We start from the raw sequence: 18,829 nt of genomic DNA on the forward strand, positions 1-18,829 counted from the left end.
TACTGACATTCAGTAACACAGATTATGAAGAAGATGAATGCTTTAAGCCCTATTTTGTTCGCGGTTGAAAAAATTGCAGCTTGAATATTTATAATTTATCCAATATTGGTAAACAGAAACACACAATCAAAGCTTTTATCTTGTACTCATATTGATAGCAAGGAACCAAACAATTTAAGATAACACTAATTTATTTAATTATAATTGGCATGAAGATCTGCAGCAGGAACTATTAGCTCTCAATTGTTGTCAGCTGTGAAATCTCAGACCAGGCAAGTAGATTCTGATTAGTCAGGGCACTGTCATTGGGGAATGCAGCAGGGATTGGCAGTTCCATGACTCTTTCCTCAATTAAAATGGTACAACATGATCAAAATTCCTTAGCCTACATGGAACACGATCCTTTGTGTTAATTATACAAAGCAAGTAGCAAGGGCAAATTCATCATGCTGTGAGCCTGACAAATGATCTTAAATTGGTTTCCCATGTGGTTCTTAGTTTAGTCAGGGTTTATTCAGTAAATGGCAGCCAATAGATGAATCACATCTAATGTTGGGCATGGTCTTGTGAGGTTGTTGACTTGCTCGCCGAGCTGGCTTGTTTTTGTTCAGATGTTTTGTCACCATGCTAGGTGATACAATCAGTGGAGCCTCCGATGAAGCAATGTTATTCTACTCCACTTTGAATTTATATTGTCTGGTCCGTTATGGTGAGTACTGCTATTTCTGGTTTTGATCTGTATGGGTTGATATATGCGGTGCAATTTTATAAGTTTGTTGGGCTACTATGTTTACTTTGTCCCAGGTAAACTGATGGCCTTCGTTGTCTGAATGTTCACATATCAAGGAGAGTTCATCATGCCGTTTCGCTGCTAGCTGATGTTCGTGTATGCTGCTGGCTAGTTCCCTTCCTGTCTGTCCGATGTAATGTTTGTGGCAGTCTGTACATTCAGACAGTGATGGCCATCAGTTTAACTGGGACAAAGTAACCATAGTAGCCCCAGCTAAACATAGACATGCACGCGAATTTCTAGAGGCATGGTTCTCCACCCATACTTCAATCAACAAACATGTAGAATTGGACCCCATATACAAACTCATACAGATCAAAACTGGAAATGACAGTACTTGCCATAATGGACCGGACAGTGTAAATTCCAAGCAGAATAAAATTAACATCTCTTCATCAGAGCTCCGCTGATGATGTCACCTAGCATGGTAATGAGACGTTTGAACAAAAACAAGCCAGCTCGGTGAGCAAATCGACAACCTTATCTACAGATCTTAGCTAAAACTTTAAATTGTCTTCTGAGGTTTGCAAGCATGGATTGGTTGAGCACGATCAGCATATGGGCTGTGGTGGATGGTCAAAGGGATATGTTGTTTGATATAACAACTTCTGGCAATCATTATGACATACTTACCTGGTATAGTATCTGTGCTGAAAATTATATCCAAACTAATTTGTGTCGACTGCACTGTTCAGTAACAAATGTGGTCCGTGGGTCTTTTCATGAGATGTGTAAGATACAGCAAGTAGAGATTTGTTAGGGTAGGTATTATCACTAAAGGTGTCTCAAAAATTTGAATAATGGGTGAAGCTTGCTGTCATAAACTGCTAATTTGTAGTACACACACAGAATTACTTAATAAACGTTCCCAATAGTAGAATCACATCTGTATATTGGACACAGTATTCTGAGGCTTGCAAGCACAAACTCGTTGAGCACATTTTGCACAATGCGAACGGTCAAAGAGATGTGTTGTTTGATGCGGTCTGCCAATCATTAGTAAGAACTGATTTAAGATCAGATGAACACTTGGCCAATTTGGTAGTTATTAGTAGCAGTGAATTCAGTTTGCATGGTCATGGGTCAGCATCAGACGCTCAGCTGTAAAGAATATTGTCACCAATCCAAAACTGAAAGGGGAGAGGCTGGTGGAAAGTGGTGTAATTAAATATTCTGAGATAGTAAGAACTGCTGATGCTGGGGTTTGAGAATACACAGTGTGGAGCTGGAGGAGCACAGCAGGCCAGGTAGCATTAGAGGAGCAGGAAAGTTGACATTTTGGGCTGGGACCTTTCTTTAGAAATGGGGGAAGGGGAATAGAACTCAGAAATAAACAAAAAGAGAAGGCACACCCACAAATGGTGTTAGAACATGGAACATAGAAAAGTACAGGCCCTGTGGCCCACGATGTTGTGCCGTGGAATATTCCTAATCCAAAAGTAAAATAACCTAACCTACATTCCCCTCAATTCACTGCTGTCCATGTGCATGTCCAGCAGTCGCTTAAATGTCACTAATGACTCCGCTTCCATGACTACCACTGGTAAACTATTCCATGCGCTCACAACTCTCTGGGTGAAGAACCTCCCTCTGACGTCTCCTCTATACCTTTCTCCTAACACCTTAAAACTATGACCCCTCGTGGCAGTCAGTCCTGCCCTGGGGAAAAGTCTCTGGCTAAGTCTCTGGTGTTCTTGAGAATGGGAGACTTCTATAAAGTCAAAAAGACATTTTACCTGCCACACAAATGAGTAATGGGATATGAACAGCTATGAGCACGATGCCATCTTTGTAAGTCATACTTGCCAATGATTGGCAGACCGCATCAAACAACACATCTCTTTTGACCATTCGCATTGTGCAAAATGTGCTCAACGGGTTTGTGCTTGCAAGCCTCAGAATACCATATCCAATGTACAGATGTGATTCTACTATTGGGAACGTTCATTAAGTAATTCTGCTCAGAATTAGACAGGAAACCAATTTAAGATGATCCGTCAGGCAGTGTGATACATTTGCATTATTAGAAGCTACATATAATAACACACAGGACCCTGTTCTCTGTAGGCAAAAAGCAATTTGTCCCTTAATTGCCTGTCTTTCATTGAGGAAAGATCATAATGTGTGTCAATCCCTGCTGATTTCCTCATGACAGCCCCCTGACCAACTGGAATGTAGCTTGCTTGGTCTGAATTGTAATGTTTTCTTTTTTCACAAAAGCATGCATGAAGATTTGGTTCAGTGCAGCACACAAATTGCAAGATGGAAACTCTTTCAGTGAAACCGAGCATGCCAAGAAGCAATAATTTGGTGACACCAAACTAGGCTTGTAAAAGCCTGAAGATTTTAGCAGGAGGAAAACAACAAGTTCCACAATATCAAATCAATCTGCATATTATTTCATCACTTTTAACATATGACATGGCCATGGATTTACAGATAGGCAGGGACTACTGTGGCTGTTAGGAGTTGTCACATTGTGTGAAATGGTCTGTTGCAAATTATTGCAGTCTGAATTCTTGTTGTTTGACTAGTTCAGTCCTCTTGTTTAGTTGATTCCATTGTCTTTCAGATATGGTAATGAAGATGGTGATAATGAATCAGATGGAGAAAATGAGTCCAGAAAAAAGGAATGGAGCGCATTTTTTCATAAACAGATGAAGCTACGGAAGGTAAAGTTGATAAAGAACTGATTTAAGATCGGACGAACACTTGGCCAATTTGGTAGTTATCAGTAGCAGTGAATTCAGTTTGCATTAAATGGTCATGGGTCAGCATCAGACTCTCAGCTGTAAAAAATATTGTCACCAATCCAAAACTGAAAGGGGAGTGGCAGGTGGAAAGTGGGGTGATTAAATATTCTGAGATAATAAGAACTGCTGATGCTGGAGTTAGAGATAACACAGTGTGGAGCAGGAGGAGCATAGCAGGCCAAGTAGCATTAGAGGAGCAGGAAAGTTGGCATTTTGGGCTGGGACCTTTCTTTAGAAATGGGGGAAGGGGAATGGAACTCAGAAATAAATAGAAAGATAAAGGACGGGGATGGGGAAGTTAGGTGGGATGGTGATAGGTGAGTGCAGGTAGGCTGTGGTCAGGATTGGTCAATAAGGTGGGAGGAGTGGATAGGTGGGAAAGAAGATGGACAGGTTGTATCAGGTCAAGGAGGCAGGCATGAGAGGGAAGGTTGGTCATGGGATGAGGCTGGGAGTGAGGAGGTTTAAATACTCTGTTTCCCATGCAAGGTATCACCTAATCTCTAACTTAATTTCCCATAGAATGGAGAGCCTGAAAAGGATAACTTTGTACCACCTGGTGAGTCTGATTAAAATAATTTACAAGTTTCATTGTTTGTTTCATATATTTTCAGTGTAAAGGAAATGTACAAATCTTGTGCACTGTGTATGATAATTCCATCATCAGATTTGTGCTGCTGTTGGTACAAAGACTATGGCTAAGCACTGCCGTACCCATCCTCTCCTATCACGTAAGCATTGAAAAGAACTCCTGAATGCCAAAATCTTCTGAGGTAAACTTGCAAAAAAGATACAGCACCATTCAACCCAGCTAGTTTATACAGTTCCCGGAGACCAAGGATGACTTTATACCTTTCTGGAGATGGTCGTTAGGTGATTAGGCAGTCCAGTGTTGGTTCGTACACCCTGCTGCAGGTGTGGCACATAGTGTTTGAAGAGGTGGGGATTGGGATGCTCAGGTTTCGATGTGCTCCTCTGCTGTTTGCAGTTTGCCTCTATCTGGGCCTGATAGAGATGTTTGGAATGTTGGCACCTTAGCAGATACTCCATTTCCAGCTTAGGTAGTCTTGAGAAAGAGATTTCCGTTCGACAATGGGGATATTGCATTTTTTTTTGGGAGGCTTTGAAAATAACCTTGAAACATTTTCTTATTTTGGAAGTCTTATGTTAGCAATGTGGATGATACGGCCAATCCAACACACCTGATTCACAGTTGATTTGCAGTAATATGTCACTTGAAGCTGCAGGTGTTGGCCTGACACTGATGTTGGAAGGCCTATTTTGCCACTGGATTTGCAGGACTCTGTGGAGGCATTTTTGTCATATTTCTTTAGGGACTTGAGATATTTCCTGTGCATTGTCCATATCTCTGCATACAGAGGTGCATGTAGAACTGTTGTTCTGTAGACTTTGAGCTTGATTCTGGTTCTGAGGTATGTATCTTCAAACACTGTTTTTCTCAGACAGCCAAAGGTTGCACTGGCTCAGATGGGGTTGATATTGAATTTCATAATCATTATCTGCTTTTGTTGAAAGGAGGCTCCCAGATATGTCTCATCAAATACCTCAGAAACAGTGCCTCTGTTAAAATAACTTTTAATACACCTGTGTTACATTTCCTCGACAAGCTGCATTGTTGTATCTCTCAGGCTCAGCATTAAATTTTGAAGCAGTTGTCCATGGTAGGTCTGTATCTGTTAACCGTTTTGAAACTGTCTTGAACAACTTTAAATTTTGCTGTAATTGTGAAGTTTTATAGCTGTGTTCTGCACACGCATAACTTCTGCAGCTATGCTGATGCCCAGTTCAAAGGCAATAGTCCAATAATGGCAGAAAGAGGTGCTAGATCCAGAAGGTTTAGAGAGGTAAATCAGTAACGTCATAACATTGGTGACACCTAGACTGCACATTAGAAAAAATAGATCAATATTTTATTCTGGAGCAACACAACACATCTCCAGGAATTCTTCCACAGGAATAAATGGATCTTTTTCAATGTGAATTTGATGACTAGAGGGAACTGCAGGATTCTGTGTTTGGGTCACAGATGTTATGAATATATCAATAGTTTGAATGATGGAATCAAATGTAATATTTCCTAGTTTGCTGATGATACAAATCTAGGGGATGATGAGGACATGCTGGTGTTGGACTGGGTGGGCAAGGTCAGAAATTACACAATACCAGGTTATAGTCCAACAGGTTTATTTGAAAACACAAGGTTTTGGAGTCTTACTCCTTCTTCAGGTGTTAGTGAGAGACGTAATATCAGGCACAGGATTTATAAGTAAAAGATCAAAGGGTCATACCATTTATGAGCCTGTACAAAACCAACCTAAGATGCTGATAAATCTTTAATCAGTTAGGGGTTGTAACTGATTAATATAGATTTGTAGAATCCCTACAGTGCAGAAACAGGCCCTTCGGCCCAAAAAGTGCACACCGACATTCACAGCATCCCACCCAGAACCATCCCCCCAATCTATGCATTCCTGAGGTCTATGGGCAATTCAGCATGGCCAATCCACCTAGCCTGCACATCCCTGAAATGTGGGAGGAAACTCGAACACACTGAAGAAACCTACACAGATATGGGAGAATGTGCAAATTCCACACAGGCAGTCACCCAAGGGTGGAATCAAACCCAGGTCACGGGTGCTGTGAGGCAGTAGTGCTAACCACTGAGCCACCGTGCCATCCTAATATGTATATGTAATTCCTTTGAAGTCACTGTCCTGAGAATGTTAAAGGTTTTATCACTGTAAAGAAGAGGTGACATTTTAGGTCAGACAGTGCATGTTAGGTACGAGGCCTTGTTTAGAATCTGTTTGTGTTTTGGTTTGGAGTCAGACCGTTTTTATTTTGAAAGCAAGAGTTTTTAAAATGCCACATTGACTGACTGTTTATCAATAGTGTGCTTTTTGAACGAAATAGAATGTATCCGCAAATACAAATTCACCCCATAGATTCACGTGTGTGTGTGTGTGTGTGTGCGTGTGAGAGAGAGAGAGAAAGAATGAGAGACGGAAAGATCTTTTACTTATAAATCTCTGTCTGATACTACCTCTCTCACTTACACCTAAAGAAGGACTTAAGACTCCGAAAGCTTGTGTTTTCAAATGAACCTGTTGGACTATAACCTGGTGTTATGTGATTTCTGAACAAATCTGAGAGGAATTGTGTGTAGTGAGGAAATTGAAAAAAACCTTCAAGACATTTTGGACAAGTATTGTGAATGAGCAAATGCTTAGCAGATATAGTATAATGTGGATAATTGTGAAATTCTGCCATTCTATTTATCCAACAAAAGTGCATAATTTCACAATTGTCCACAGTTGGATAAACAGAATGGCAGAAGGTTGTTTAAATGGTGATTGTTTGGGAAAGTTGATGAACGAACAAACAAACACACAGACACAGCGGGCAGTCAGGGTAGGAACATAGTACGTTAGCTTTCATTGAAACAGGGATTGACAACATGAGCAAGAAAGTCTCCTGCAACTGTACAGAGCCTCATTGAGTGTGCTTGAAGGATTGTGTGCAGTTTTGGTCTCCTTCACTACGAAAATATATACTTAGCATAGAGTGAGAGTGGTGAAGATTGACTAAATTGATTTCTGGGATAGCAGGTTAACCAGATGAGGAACGATTGGGTTGACTGAGTCTCTATTCATTACGATTTAGAAGAATAAAAGGAGATCTCATTGAATCATATAAAATTCTGATAAGATTGGGTGCACAGATGATGTTTCCTCAGTTCGAACTAAAATGAGAAAAAATTTCTTCAGTTAAATGGTTGTGAATCCATGGAATTCTCCACCGCATTCGGATGTGGAGGTGATATCACTGAATATGTTTAAGAAGGAGTTTAAAGGTATCAAGAGGTATAGGCAGTATAGTAGTTTGGTATTGAAATAGAGGATCAGCCATGTCAAATGATAGAATGGGCTTGATGGGCTAAATGACCTACTCCTCCTACTCTCTCTGTTTCTACACAAAGGACAAGTGGTTAAAGAACAGTTAAGTTAGCAAGTCTGCCTAGAATAGTGATGTTGGCTGAACACTTTCTGTCTCATCCCACTCATGCCCACAGCAATATTGTAATTCAGGAGTGGCAAAATGATCATAAAAATATGAAAATGATCATGGGCCAATTAGGAGTGGGAAATTTTGCAAAATCCATCACTATTTTCCCTTGGCAGTCAAAACTAGTACATTTCTGAAGAAGGGTCTCGACCCGAACGTCAGCTTTCCTGCTCCTCTGCTGCTTGGCCCGCTGTGTTCATCCAGCTCTACACCTTGTTAGCTCAGATTCTCCAGCATTGGTAGTTCCTACTATCGCTGGTACAGGACATCTTTTTGACCAAGTTTACATTAACTGTTAATCTGCTTACAGTTTATATAAAACATCATCATCTAGATCTCCACAACCATAACATGATCCAAGTATTTGAGAGGATACTACACTGAGACAAAAAGGCAGATTAATTGAGAAGAAAAATGCCAAATCAGACCATTAAAGTAACAGAGTTCAAACCAGGATTAAAATTAGATGCATTGGGAAATTCAACAGGTTTAGTGGCATCTGCAGAGGGAGAAACACTGAATGTTTTAAGTCTGATATGATTCTTCATGCCAGATCTGCTGTGTTTCTATTTCAGGCCTCCAGTGTCTGCAGTACTTTGCTTTTATTTGACTTTAAACAGGGATGCTTGGGGTACAACAAATGTGAAGCGTAAGAGTTAAGGAAAAGGATTATGATTGGTTGGGAAAGAAAATATTGTGTGGATCGAAGGTACGACAGATACAAATGAGTACCATGCCTCGGCTTATACAGCAGACTATAGTAATGGAATAGAAGTGTGGAACAGAAAATGAACTATTTGATACCACAGCTGTAAACAACAAACAGCATTAGAAATACTGATGGAAATCAAAAGTGGAAAAGGCACTATTTTCTGATGCCATTGATGAAGAATGCCAGCAAAGAAATCACAGGCTGTAACTGCAATATTGTAATCGTTTGGAGGTATGCCAGTGAATTGAAAAGTTGCCGATATATTACCTCTGTTTGAAAAGGAGGGGATTGAGTATGACAATATAAGGTTTATCATAGAACAAGAACCGTACAGCATGGGAACAGGCCAATTGGCCCACTATGTTGTGCCAAACATGATGGTAAATTAAACTAACCTGTTCTGCCTGCCTTTGATCCAGATGCTTTCATTCTTTGCATTTTCATGTGCTTATCTAAAAGTCTCTTAAATGCCCCTATTGTATCTGCCTCCACCACTACCACTGGCAGCACATTACCACACTCCTGCCAGATTCTGTGTAAAATACTTACCCTCACGTCTACTCTGACCCTTCACCCCTCACATTAAATGCATGCCCCCTAGTTTTAAATGTTTCAACTCTGGGGGGGAAAAGAGTCTGACCATCAACCCTATCTATGCATTTCAAAATTTTGTGGACTTCTATCAAGTTTCCCCACAGCTTCTGGTGCCCCAGAGAAAACAACCCTAGTTTTTCTAGCCTGTCATTATAGTTCATACTCTCCAGTCCAAGCAGCATCTTCATAAACCTCTTCTCTCCAAAGCCCCCGCAACCTTCCTGTAATGTGAAGACTGGAATTGAATGCAGTACTCTTAAGCATGGCCAAACCAAAGTCTTGTAAAGTTACAACATGACATCCTGACTCTTATACTCAATTCCTCCAATCAATAAAGGCAAATATGCCAATACACCTTCATCACCACTCTATCTACTTGCATGGCCGCTTTCGGGAGCTATGGACCTGAACCCCAAGGTTCCTCTGGACATCAGTGCTGTTCAATGTGAATAACTGTATACGTTTCCAGAACATTTGATCTCCCAAAGTGCAGCAACTCAAACTTACATAGCCACGCTGACTGTCCCTAATTAGGCCATGCTTTTCCAAATGTGTGTAAATCCTATCCCTAAGAATTCTCTCCAATAGCTTCCCAAACACCAAAATGTAAGACTCACTGGTCTACAGTTTCCTGGATTATCCCTATTTCCCTTTTTGAAAAGAGGCATAACATTAGCTATTCATTAATTCTCTGGGACCTCTCCAGTGGCTAATCAGGATACAAAGATCTTGATCAAGGCCAAAGCAATCTCCTCTTTTGCCTCTCTCAAAAACCTGGGGTAGATACCTTCCGGGCCTGGGGACCTATCCACCTTAATGGTCTTTCAGGGACCCAACATCATTTTTTTTCTTGATGTCAAAATGTCCTAGCATGGTAACATACTCTGCACAAATCTCTCTATCCACCGTATCTTTCTCCTGGGTGAATACTGATGCAAAATATTCATTTAGATTTCCACCCACATCCTTTGCCTCCAAGCACAACTTCCCTCCTTTATCCTTCAGTGGTCCTACCTTCTCCCTAATTATCTTCTAGTTTCTAAATCTATGTATAGAATGCCTTAGGATTCTCTTTAACCCAACTTGCCAAGGTAATTTCATGGCCCCTACTTGCTCTCCTAATTCTCTGCTTGAGTTCTTTCTAGCTTTTTTTAATACTCTTCATGGGCCCTGTCCGATTTTAGCTTCCGAAACCTTACATATTCTTCTCTTGTCATTTTGACTAAATTCATAACCTCCCTCGTTATCCAAGGGTCCCTCACCTTGCAATCTTGTCCTTTCTCCTTACTAGAACATCCAATCCTGAACTCTCATCAACAGGTCATCAAACAATTCCCGCATGTTATATGTGGACTTGCCCAATAACAGCTCACAATTAACACTACTTAGCTCCTGCCTAATACTGATGTAATTTTCCGTCTCCCAATTTAGTACCTTTAATGTGAGGGTCATCATGTCTTAAGCAAGGCTAAAAGTTGAGAAGAAGAGATCTTCATGGTAACCTCAGCCAGTACAAGAATTAAACCCGCGCTTCTGGTGTCACACAGCATTGTTAACCAGTCATCCAGCCATTTGAGATAAAAATGATTCTTTCATATGTTTTTTTGTATGCCTCAATAAAGTCATCTGACAGCCTCTTGTGTTCTAAGGAAAACGACCTCAGACTATCTAATCTTTCCTCATAGCTGCAATTTTCAAGCTCTGAGACATTTTCGTACTCTCGCAAGAAGAGTTGTGTTTTTCCTGTAACGTGGTGAGTAGGGCCATGCACACAACCCTAGCTGTGGCCTACCCCGTGTCTTATATAGTTCCGGAGTTAAACCCTGTTCTCATATTCAATACTTTGGTCAATGAAAGAAAGCATCTTATTTACTTTCTTCACTACTTACCTACATGTCTTGCAATTTTAACGGACCTGTGAGCATGCACTTCAAATTCTGTCACTTAGTCAACTGAATAACCTCTCGTAGCTATGATTGATTGACTTGTTTTGTTTGTTCTCCACAAATGCATAACCATGTAGTTCTTTGGATTGAATTCCCATTTGCCATTTTTCCATCCTGGCAACCAAACCATTGATATCTTCCTCCAGTCAACAGCTATCTCCTTCCATCCTAACTACATAAACAATTTTTGTTTCATCTATCAATTTCCCAATCATACCATCTGTATAAAAGTCTAAATCATTTATGCATACCACAAATAGCAGGAGATCTCCATCTGAGCACTGTGCAACACCACTGAAAACTGCTTTCCATTCACAAAATCTACCCTTTTCAATCTTCCTTGCCACTTCCACAAAAAATTCAATTTAGTCAGTAAGACACAGCCTTCTCTTGAAAAAAACCAAGCTATCTCCGATTAACCCATGTCTCTCCAAGTGATAGTTAATCCAATCTCAATATAGATTCTAGTAAATTTTCCACTGCTGAGGTCAGACTGACAGTCTATATCATGTATTATTATAGTTTGGGTTATAAAGTTGAGGTAAACGACGTTTTCAGTCTGTGAAAACGATTTTTTTTTAAGAGTTAGAAGCTCTTTATTTTACCAAAGGGTCATTATTGCATTCTCAAGAAATTGTGACTTAAGCTAAATGACTTGACAAGCTAACTATTAAGGTAACTTCTGAATTATTTACTATGTTAGGCGTTTACAACCCAGATGGGAAGGGGCCAGAATTAAGTTCGGTTCACAAGATAAAATCCATATCGCAGAAGGGCTATTTAACAAGATAGTTGAGAAAGGTGAAGTAGCCTGTCTGTATCTCCGAGAAAGATGAAAAGGCTCATATCAGGTGACTGTGGAGAAAGTTGCTGAAATGAGTGTTTACAACTTTGTCAGTTGAGTAAGAGATTGAGTCAAGATAGGAGTGATATTTCACAGGGACTGAGTGCCTCTTAAGGATATTGCTGGGAAAAAGGGCTGAATCTTTATTTTTGCTGTTTGTGGTAGGACTTTCCAAATCATCTATATGGCTTTTTTTTTCCCTTGCCATTTGTGTAATAAACTTGTGTTCTTTTGTTCACAGTATATTGGCAGCCTCTTGTGAATATGTTCAGTGACTGACCACCATGGTAACCAAATAGCAAAAATAAATCTTATGGTCCATCAAGCCAGGTTTCACTCTTGACCATCATTTGGGATGATAACAATTCGAATGGCAGTTCATAACACTGGACAAAATGAATGCTCACAGAGAAAATCTTGGTTAACAAACAGCAACAGTGTGGATATGTAATGGACAAATTGTGACAGGAAAATTTGAATGTTGTTTGGGAGAATGCAAAAACTTATGTCTTTTGTGATAGCATGAGCTCCCATAGTGCTGTACAGACAATTATGTACTTTAACGATAAATGAATTGGTGTAATAATGGAAGATAATTTAGTATAATTGTTGAGTGATCATTTCCTTTACCTTTCACTTTCCTTTTCTTTCCCAATTTTCCCCCAGCCCACTAGTTCTGTTATTCCCGAACTGCTGGATCTGAGATATTCGAACGCTTCCCAAATACCTACTTCAACTTGATGTATAAAAAAAAGTCCTATCACAAGTCACCATTCCTTCCTTTGCCAGTCACCATCAACCAGTGCCCACTTTATCAAACCATCCATCTGTCCTCTTTTGGAGAAATGTCAAAACTCACGGGGATGTTGAAATGGATGACTAGATTTAGGTATGGGAGAGGGTGATAAATTTAACTTTACTGAAAATATGGAAGGGTAGAATAATAGAAAATACTTATTCAATCGAAATAGTTTATTGTTGCATAGCTTAGTAAACAAAGAATATGTTATGCTGCCTACTGACTTCATGCTTTTTTTTAAAACGTCCAGGTCTTGTGAAAATTTTTCCAGCTTTCTGTTCAAGCCTAAATACTTATGCAATCTTCCTGCAATAAAAAACATTGCTGTGTACATCTGTTACTATATTTTATCCCTGACTGCTTACAGTGGGGAAGGGGCGGCTTATTAACTGCCCAGGATGTACATTACTCAGCAATTTACCCAACTTCAAATTAGCCACAAAACTGCCTGTCACCTCATTTAAATAGATGCACTATTCTTTAAGGCCATAACTCTTTTTCAAATCGTCTTTTTGTGGAAACATGGTCAGAGGTTCTCAAAGATGATAGGAAATTGATGAGGGAGGAGAATAAGTAGATATCTTTTTCACAGAATTGGTACAGACACAATAGCTGAATCTGCTACTCCTCTGCTAAACTCCAAAGTTAGTGGTACTTTGAGAGCTCAGTACTTTGTCTTCTTGAAGGCCTGGTAAATCTGAAAATTAATGTTACGTCATATGTGTTTGTATTTTAAGATCCTGACTGTCCCCTCCGAGATGCAGCTAATCGGAAAATACCCAAGTTGTCTGTCAAGGTACTGAGTAGCATTACAGTAAATATCCTCTTTAAGGAGTATTTTAGATTGAAAATGATATTTGAACTATTGTACATTAATGAATAATATTGATTTAAGTTTTGTACCACTGTACAAAAATCTAGGGATGTACTGTGTGAGCTTGGGGGCAGCACGGTGGCACAGTGGTTAGCACTGCTGCCTCACAGCACCAAGGACCCGGGTTCGATTCCAGCCTCGGGTGACTGTCTGTGTGGAGTTTGCACATTCTCTCCATGTCTGAGTGGGTTTCCTCCGGGTTCTCCAGTTTCTTCCCACAGTCCAAAGATGTGCAGGGTAAGTGGATTGGCCATGCAAAATTGCCCATCGTGTTCAGGGAGGTGTAGATTAGGTGGGTTATAGGGGGATGGGTCTGGGTGGAATATTCTGAGGTTCGGTGTGGACTTGTTGGGCCAAAGGGCCTGTTTCCACACTGTAGGGATTCTAATTCTAAACTATTTAAATCAACAAATTGGAAGTAGTGTATGGTGCTGTGTGAACTCTGATAGAGTTTAAATCTTTATATTTCTCATATAGTGTACATTTTTGTAGTTGCATAACTGGAGAAACCCTTTGGGTGATACTTAAGTGATGTTGCCTAACCAATACATTCTTGACACTGTCTGCACAAACTGGTTTGCAGATGGATTATAACAAATGTTATGGTCCCCATCAAATAATCAAAATTACCAAAGAACCCAAAAGAAGACATTACCAACAGGATTGATGCCACATTTGTGGACAATACGATAGGTAGGAAAGCAAGAAGAAGCAAGTTGTGAGGAGAGTGCAAAGTGTCTGCAAAAAGAAAAAAAAAGCTTTAATCATTGGACAAAAACTTTGATAAGATAGATTTTGGGGAAAACCAAGGGGGTCCACTTTAGTGGGGAGAACAGGAAAGCAGAATATTATTTAAATGGAGAGAAACTGTAGGATACTGCAGAACAGAAATAATTGGGTGTCCTCGTATCATGTAAAGTCAATGAGCAGGTACAGCATGTAATTAGGAGGACAGATGAACTGTTGGCTTTCATTACAAGGGATAGAATATGTAAGCAGGAATGTCTTGCTTCAGCTGTACAGGACACTGATTAGACCACATCTAGGGCAGTGTGATGAGCTTAGGTCATGTTAAAAAGGGATATACTTGTATTGGAAACAGTTCAGAGAAGATTCATTAGGCAGATTCTTGGGATGATGAGTTTTGCCTACGAGGTGGACCTATAATTGTGGAAATTTAGAAAGAAAGGGAGGTTGTATTATTTTATAAAATATATTGCTTTACAAAACTACGGAGTATTGTATTGAGATATAAGATTTTGAGGTGGCTTGATGAGTGCAGAGAGAATGTTTTCACTCAAGGAATTTTAGACGAAGAAACTAGTTTTAAAAGAGTCTACCATTTAAGATGAAGAGGAGGAGAACTTCTTTGAGGGTTGTTAGTGTGTGGAATTCTCTTCTCCACTAAACTGTGAAGACTTGGTCATGGAATATATTCAAGACTGAGACTGGGTTTTGACCAGTGAGTCAAAGGCTATTGGAGACAGGTGAAAATGGACTTGAGGGAAATTATCTGATTAGCCATGATATTATTTGTTGGTGGAACAGACGTGAGTCACCAAATGTTCTTCTACTGCTTTTTCTTATGCCATTATTTCACATTTTCTTAACTTTGGTTTTAACACAAAATATAATTAACGTAAATTAGGTATGAATTAATAGGAAAATGATGTTTTAAATTTAAAGACATATATTCCTGTTTAAAATACTGGGAAGTAGATCTTGACCATTAACACCCACATCACTCCCTGTGTAAATGTGGCACAGTGTAGCTGCACAGTTCTAGAATATGTTGTTATTTATCCTGCAAGGTAGCCAGGAGTTCTGTCAGTTGCTAGTTTTCACCTTCTGGTTTTGCAGGTATGATCATCATCAGTTAGCCACACTGCAACTTAATTTTCTTTAGTAGTAAAAGCCTCTTGGGTTGCATTCACAATTTAAAGGTTATGTTGAAATTCATCCAAGAAATTCTCTCTATTCACTTCAAAAATTTCTTTGATTTCAGTCTGTTTTCTTCCTTGCATTGTGATTGAGTTTTGTTTAATTCCATTCCAGAAATAGCTGTTGATTCTTTATTTTCATATTTCAATTTACATTGGAGAATGTCTTCTTCCTCGCACTTCTAAATTGTGAACGTTGCACTTTGTTTTTCTATTTTCTTTTGAAACATTGTCTTCCTCAGCTGCTATCTGCTTTGCTTATTTTTGACTGTACTTTGATGTCATTTTTATTTCTGAAGACTTTAATTCACCTCTAAATGCTATTAATTTTTCTTCTTCCTATATTCTTTTAAAATTAATTGGCTGGGTAGCTGACTCTTTGAACACATCGAAACATTGAAACTGGCAGCAAGTGCGCAGAAAGTTGCGGACCATTTAAGTTGCTCCGCTTTTTCTGCACTATTTCAGCTTCCAGAGCCTCTAGCTTCCCCAAGGTTACCGGAGACAACAATATCTTACATCCAGTTAAGTCATTTCACAATAGGTAACCTACAATGTCAATAGACAAATTAGTTAAATCACCAACAATTACAGAACCCCTAAGGCACACTTGAAGTCGATTCTAATTCTATACAGGCCTTGACCTTACAGGTGCTTGCAGCTTTGGAAGGTGCTGTAATTAGTTAAGACATAATTAGGAAAAAGATCCTATCATTGGTTAATGACATAGTAGCACTACCAAGGCTCTTTGCAAAGGTTAAATGTTCAGATCAGTAAGTTAACTGATAGTGAGGAAGCTGACATCAGCTGCCCTGACAGACTCAGATGCACTTGTTCCATCAGACACCACTGCACATGTCAAGTTGGACTTTTTGAGAGTGAACCCATGGAAAATGAGAGGCCCAGATCAAGTACCTTGTCATGCGCACAGATCAGGCGTGCGCCAACTGGTGGGAGTATTCGCTGACATCTTTAACCTCTTCTTACCACGATCTGAAGTCACTAACTGCTTCAAGAAGTCTGACATTGTCCTAGTACCAAAGAAAACCCATGCCACGTGCCTCAATTGCGACTGTCTGGTGGCTCTGACCGCCATAATTGTGAAGTGCTTCAAGAGGTTAATCATGGCTTGTATCAACTCTAGCCTCCCAGCCTGCCTTGATTCCTCGCAATTCACCTACCATTGCAACAGGTCCATGACAGATGCTATCTTCCTGGACCTACATTCATCTCTGGAACATGTGGATAACAAAGATACCCATATCAGGGATAACAAGGTGTAGAGCTGGATGAACACAGCAGGCCAAGCAGCATCAGAGTAGCAGGAAAGCTGACATTTCGGGTCTGGACCCTTCTTCAGAAATTTTCTTTCATTTTTTCTGAAGAAGGGTCCAGACTGAAACGTCAGCTTTCCTGCTCCTCTGAAGCTGCTTGGCCTGCAGTGTTCTCCAGCTCTCCACCTTGTTATTCTCAGATTCTGCAGCATTGGCAGTTCCCATTACCTCTACCCACATCAGGTCCTACTTATTGACTACAGCTCCGCCTTCAACACTATAATTCCAACCAAACTAATCTCCAAACTCTGACCTAGATCTCTGCTCTGACCTCTGCAACTGGATTCTCGGCTTCCTGACCCACAGACTGTGTAATCAGCGAGAAGAGGCAACAACATCTGCTCCACTATTGTCCTCAATATCGGCTCCCTGCAAGGCTGCATACTCAGGACTTGCCAGTCTCCCTGTACATCTCATGACTGCGTGGCCAAATTTCATTCTCACTCCACCTACAAATTCACTGATGACACCACAAACAGTGATGAGACAGAATGCACGAAAGTGCGTGCTTGGTAGCATGGTGTAAAGGTAACAATCTCTCCCTCAACTTCAGCAAAATGAAAGAGCTGGTCATTGACTTCAGGAAGCAAGGTGGAGGCATGCCCTTGTCTACATCAATGGAGTGGAGGTGGAGATGGTTGAGAGTATCAAGCTCCTAGGCATGACGATAACCAACAATCATTCCTGGTCCACCCGCATAGATATGATGGTGAAGAAAGCAGAGGAGGCCAAGAAAATTCAGCATGTCTATGAAGACTGTTAACAATACGTATAGATGCACCATAGAAAGTATTCTATCTGGATGCATTATGTTCTGGTATGGCAACTGCTCTACCCAAGAAATTGCAGACTGTTGTGAACAACAGCCCAGTCGATCATGTAAGCCAACTTTCCATCCACTGACTCCATCTATGCTTCTTACTGCGTCAGAAATGCAGCCAACATTTTCAAAGACTCCACCCACCCCGGTTATGATCTCTTCCAACCTCTTTCATCTGGCAGAAGGTACAAAAGCTTAAACACATTTACCAATGGATTCAAGAACAGCTTCTTCCCCGCTGTTTTTAGACTTATGAATGGAATTTCTCAAACTTTAAATGTTGATCTCACTGTTTGTGCAACTTATGTGCAGCCGAAACATTGTAATCCTCACTCTGTTCTAATAGATTAGATTCCCTGCAGTGTGGAAACAGACCCTTCGGCCCAACAAGTCCACACCGCCCCTTGAAGCATCCCACCCAGACCTATAGCCCACACACCCCTGAACACTACAGGCAATTTATCACAGCCGATCCACTAGCCTGCACATCTTTGGACTGTGGGAGGAAACCGGAGCACCCGGAGGAAAACCACGCAGACACGGGGAGAATGTGCAAACTCCACACAGACAGTTGCCCGAGGCTGGAATCAAACCCGGGTCCCTGACACTGTGAGGCTGCAGTGCTAACCACTGAGCCACCGTGCCGCCTGTTATTACCCTTGTGCACTTTGTATGGTATGACAGGAGAAATAGCAAATGTGCTTGTGGTAATTATCCAAAATTCGCTGGATTCTGGAGCAGTTCCAGAAGACTAGAAAACAGCAAATGTAATGCCACTGTTTAAAAAAGGCAGTAGACAAAAGATGGGGGATTACAGGCCAGTTAACTTAACTTCTACAGTAGGGAAAATGCTTGAATCTATCAACAAGGAAGAAATAGCAAAACATGTAGATAAAAATTGTCCCATTGGGTGGGTTCATGAAGGACAGGTCATGTTTAACTAATTTACTAGAATTCTATGAGCGCACAGGACAATGGGGACCCAGCAGATGTGGTGCATCTAGATTTCCAAAAAGATTTTGACAAGGTGCCGTTGCATAAAATTAAGGTGCATGGCATTATGAACAATGTATTATTATAGGTTTGCAACAGGTAATTAAGAAGGCAAATGGAATTTTGTCCTTCATTGCTGGAGGGATTGAATTTAGAAGCAGGGAGGTTATGTTCCAGCTGTATAGGGTGCTGGTGAGGCCATACCTGGAGTACTGCAGGCAGTTTTGGTCTCCTTACTTAAGAGAGGATGTACTGGCACTGGAGGCAGTGCAGAGGAGGTTCACTAGGTTGGCTCCAGAGTTGAGAGATTTGGCTTATGAGGAGAGACTGAGTCGACTTGGATT

The 18,829-nt window shown here is 40.5% G+C and overlaps 1 protein-coding gene and 1 long non-coding RNA gene across 5 annotated transcripts in view; one reads left to right on the plus strand and one right to left on the minus strand.

The window, feature by feature from the left end:
* The window catches only part of recql5 (RecQ helicase-like 5), a 104,813-nt gene that overhangs the window by 63,595 nt on the left and 22,389 nt on the right, over positions 1-18,829 (plus strand). For both annotated transcript variants that reach the window (XM_048555356.1, XM_059653849.1), the window contains exons 9-11: positions 3,363-3,462; positions 4,066-4,102; positions 13,262-13,320. In XM_048555356.1, the coding sequence (XP_048411313.1) occupies positions 3,363-3,462; positions 4,066-4,102; positions 13,262-13,320 (196 nt within the window). The remainder of the gene's footprint in view (positions 1-3,362; positions 3,463-4,065; positions 4,103-13,261; positions 13,321-18,829) is intronic.
* Positions 1-18,829, minus strand: part of LOC125463732 (uncharacterized) — a 64,445-nt gene that overhangs the window by 16,785 nt on the left and 28,831 nt on the right. The window lies entirely within an intron of this gene.

This window comes from Stegostoma tigrinum, chromosome 22, assembly GCF_030684315.1.
Source record: "Stegostoma tigrinum isolate sSteTig4 chromosome 22, sSteTig4.hap1, whole genome shotgun sequence".
NCBI classification, from domain to species: Eukaryota; Metazoa; Chordata; class Chondrichthyes; order Orectolobiformes; family Stegostomatidae; genus Stegostoma; species Stegostoma tigrinum.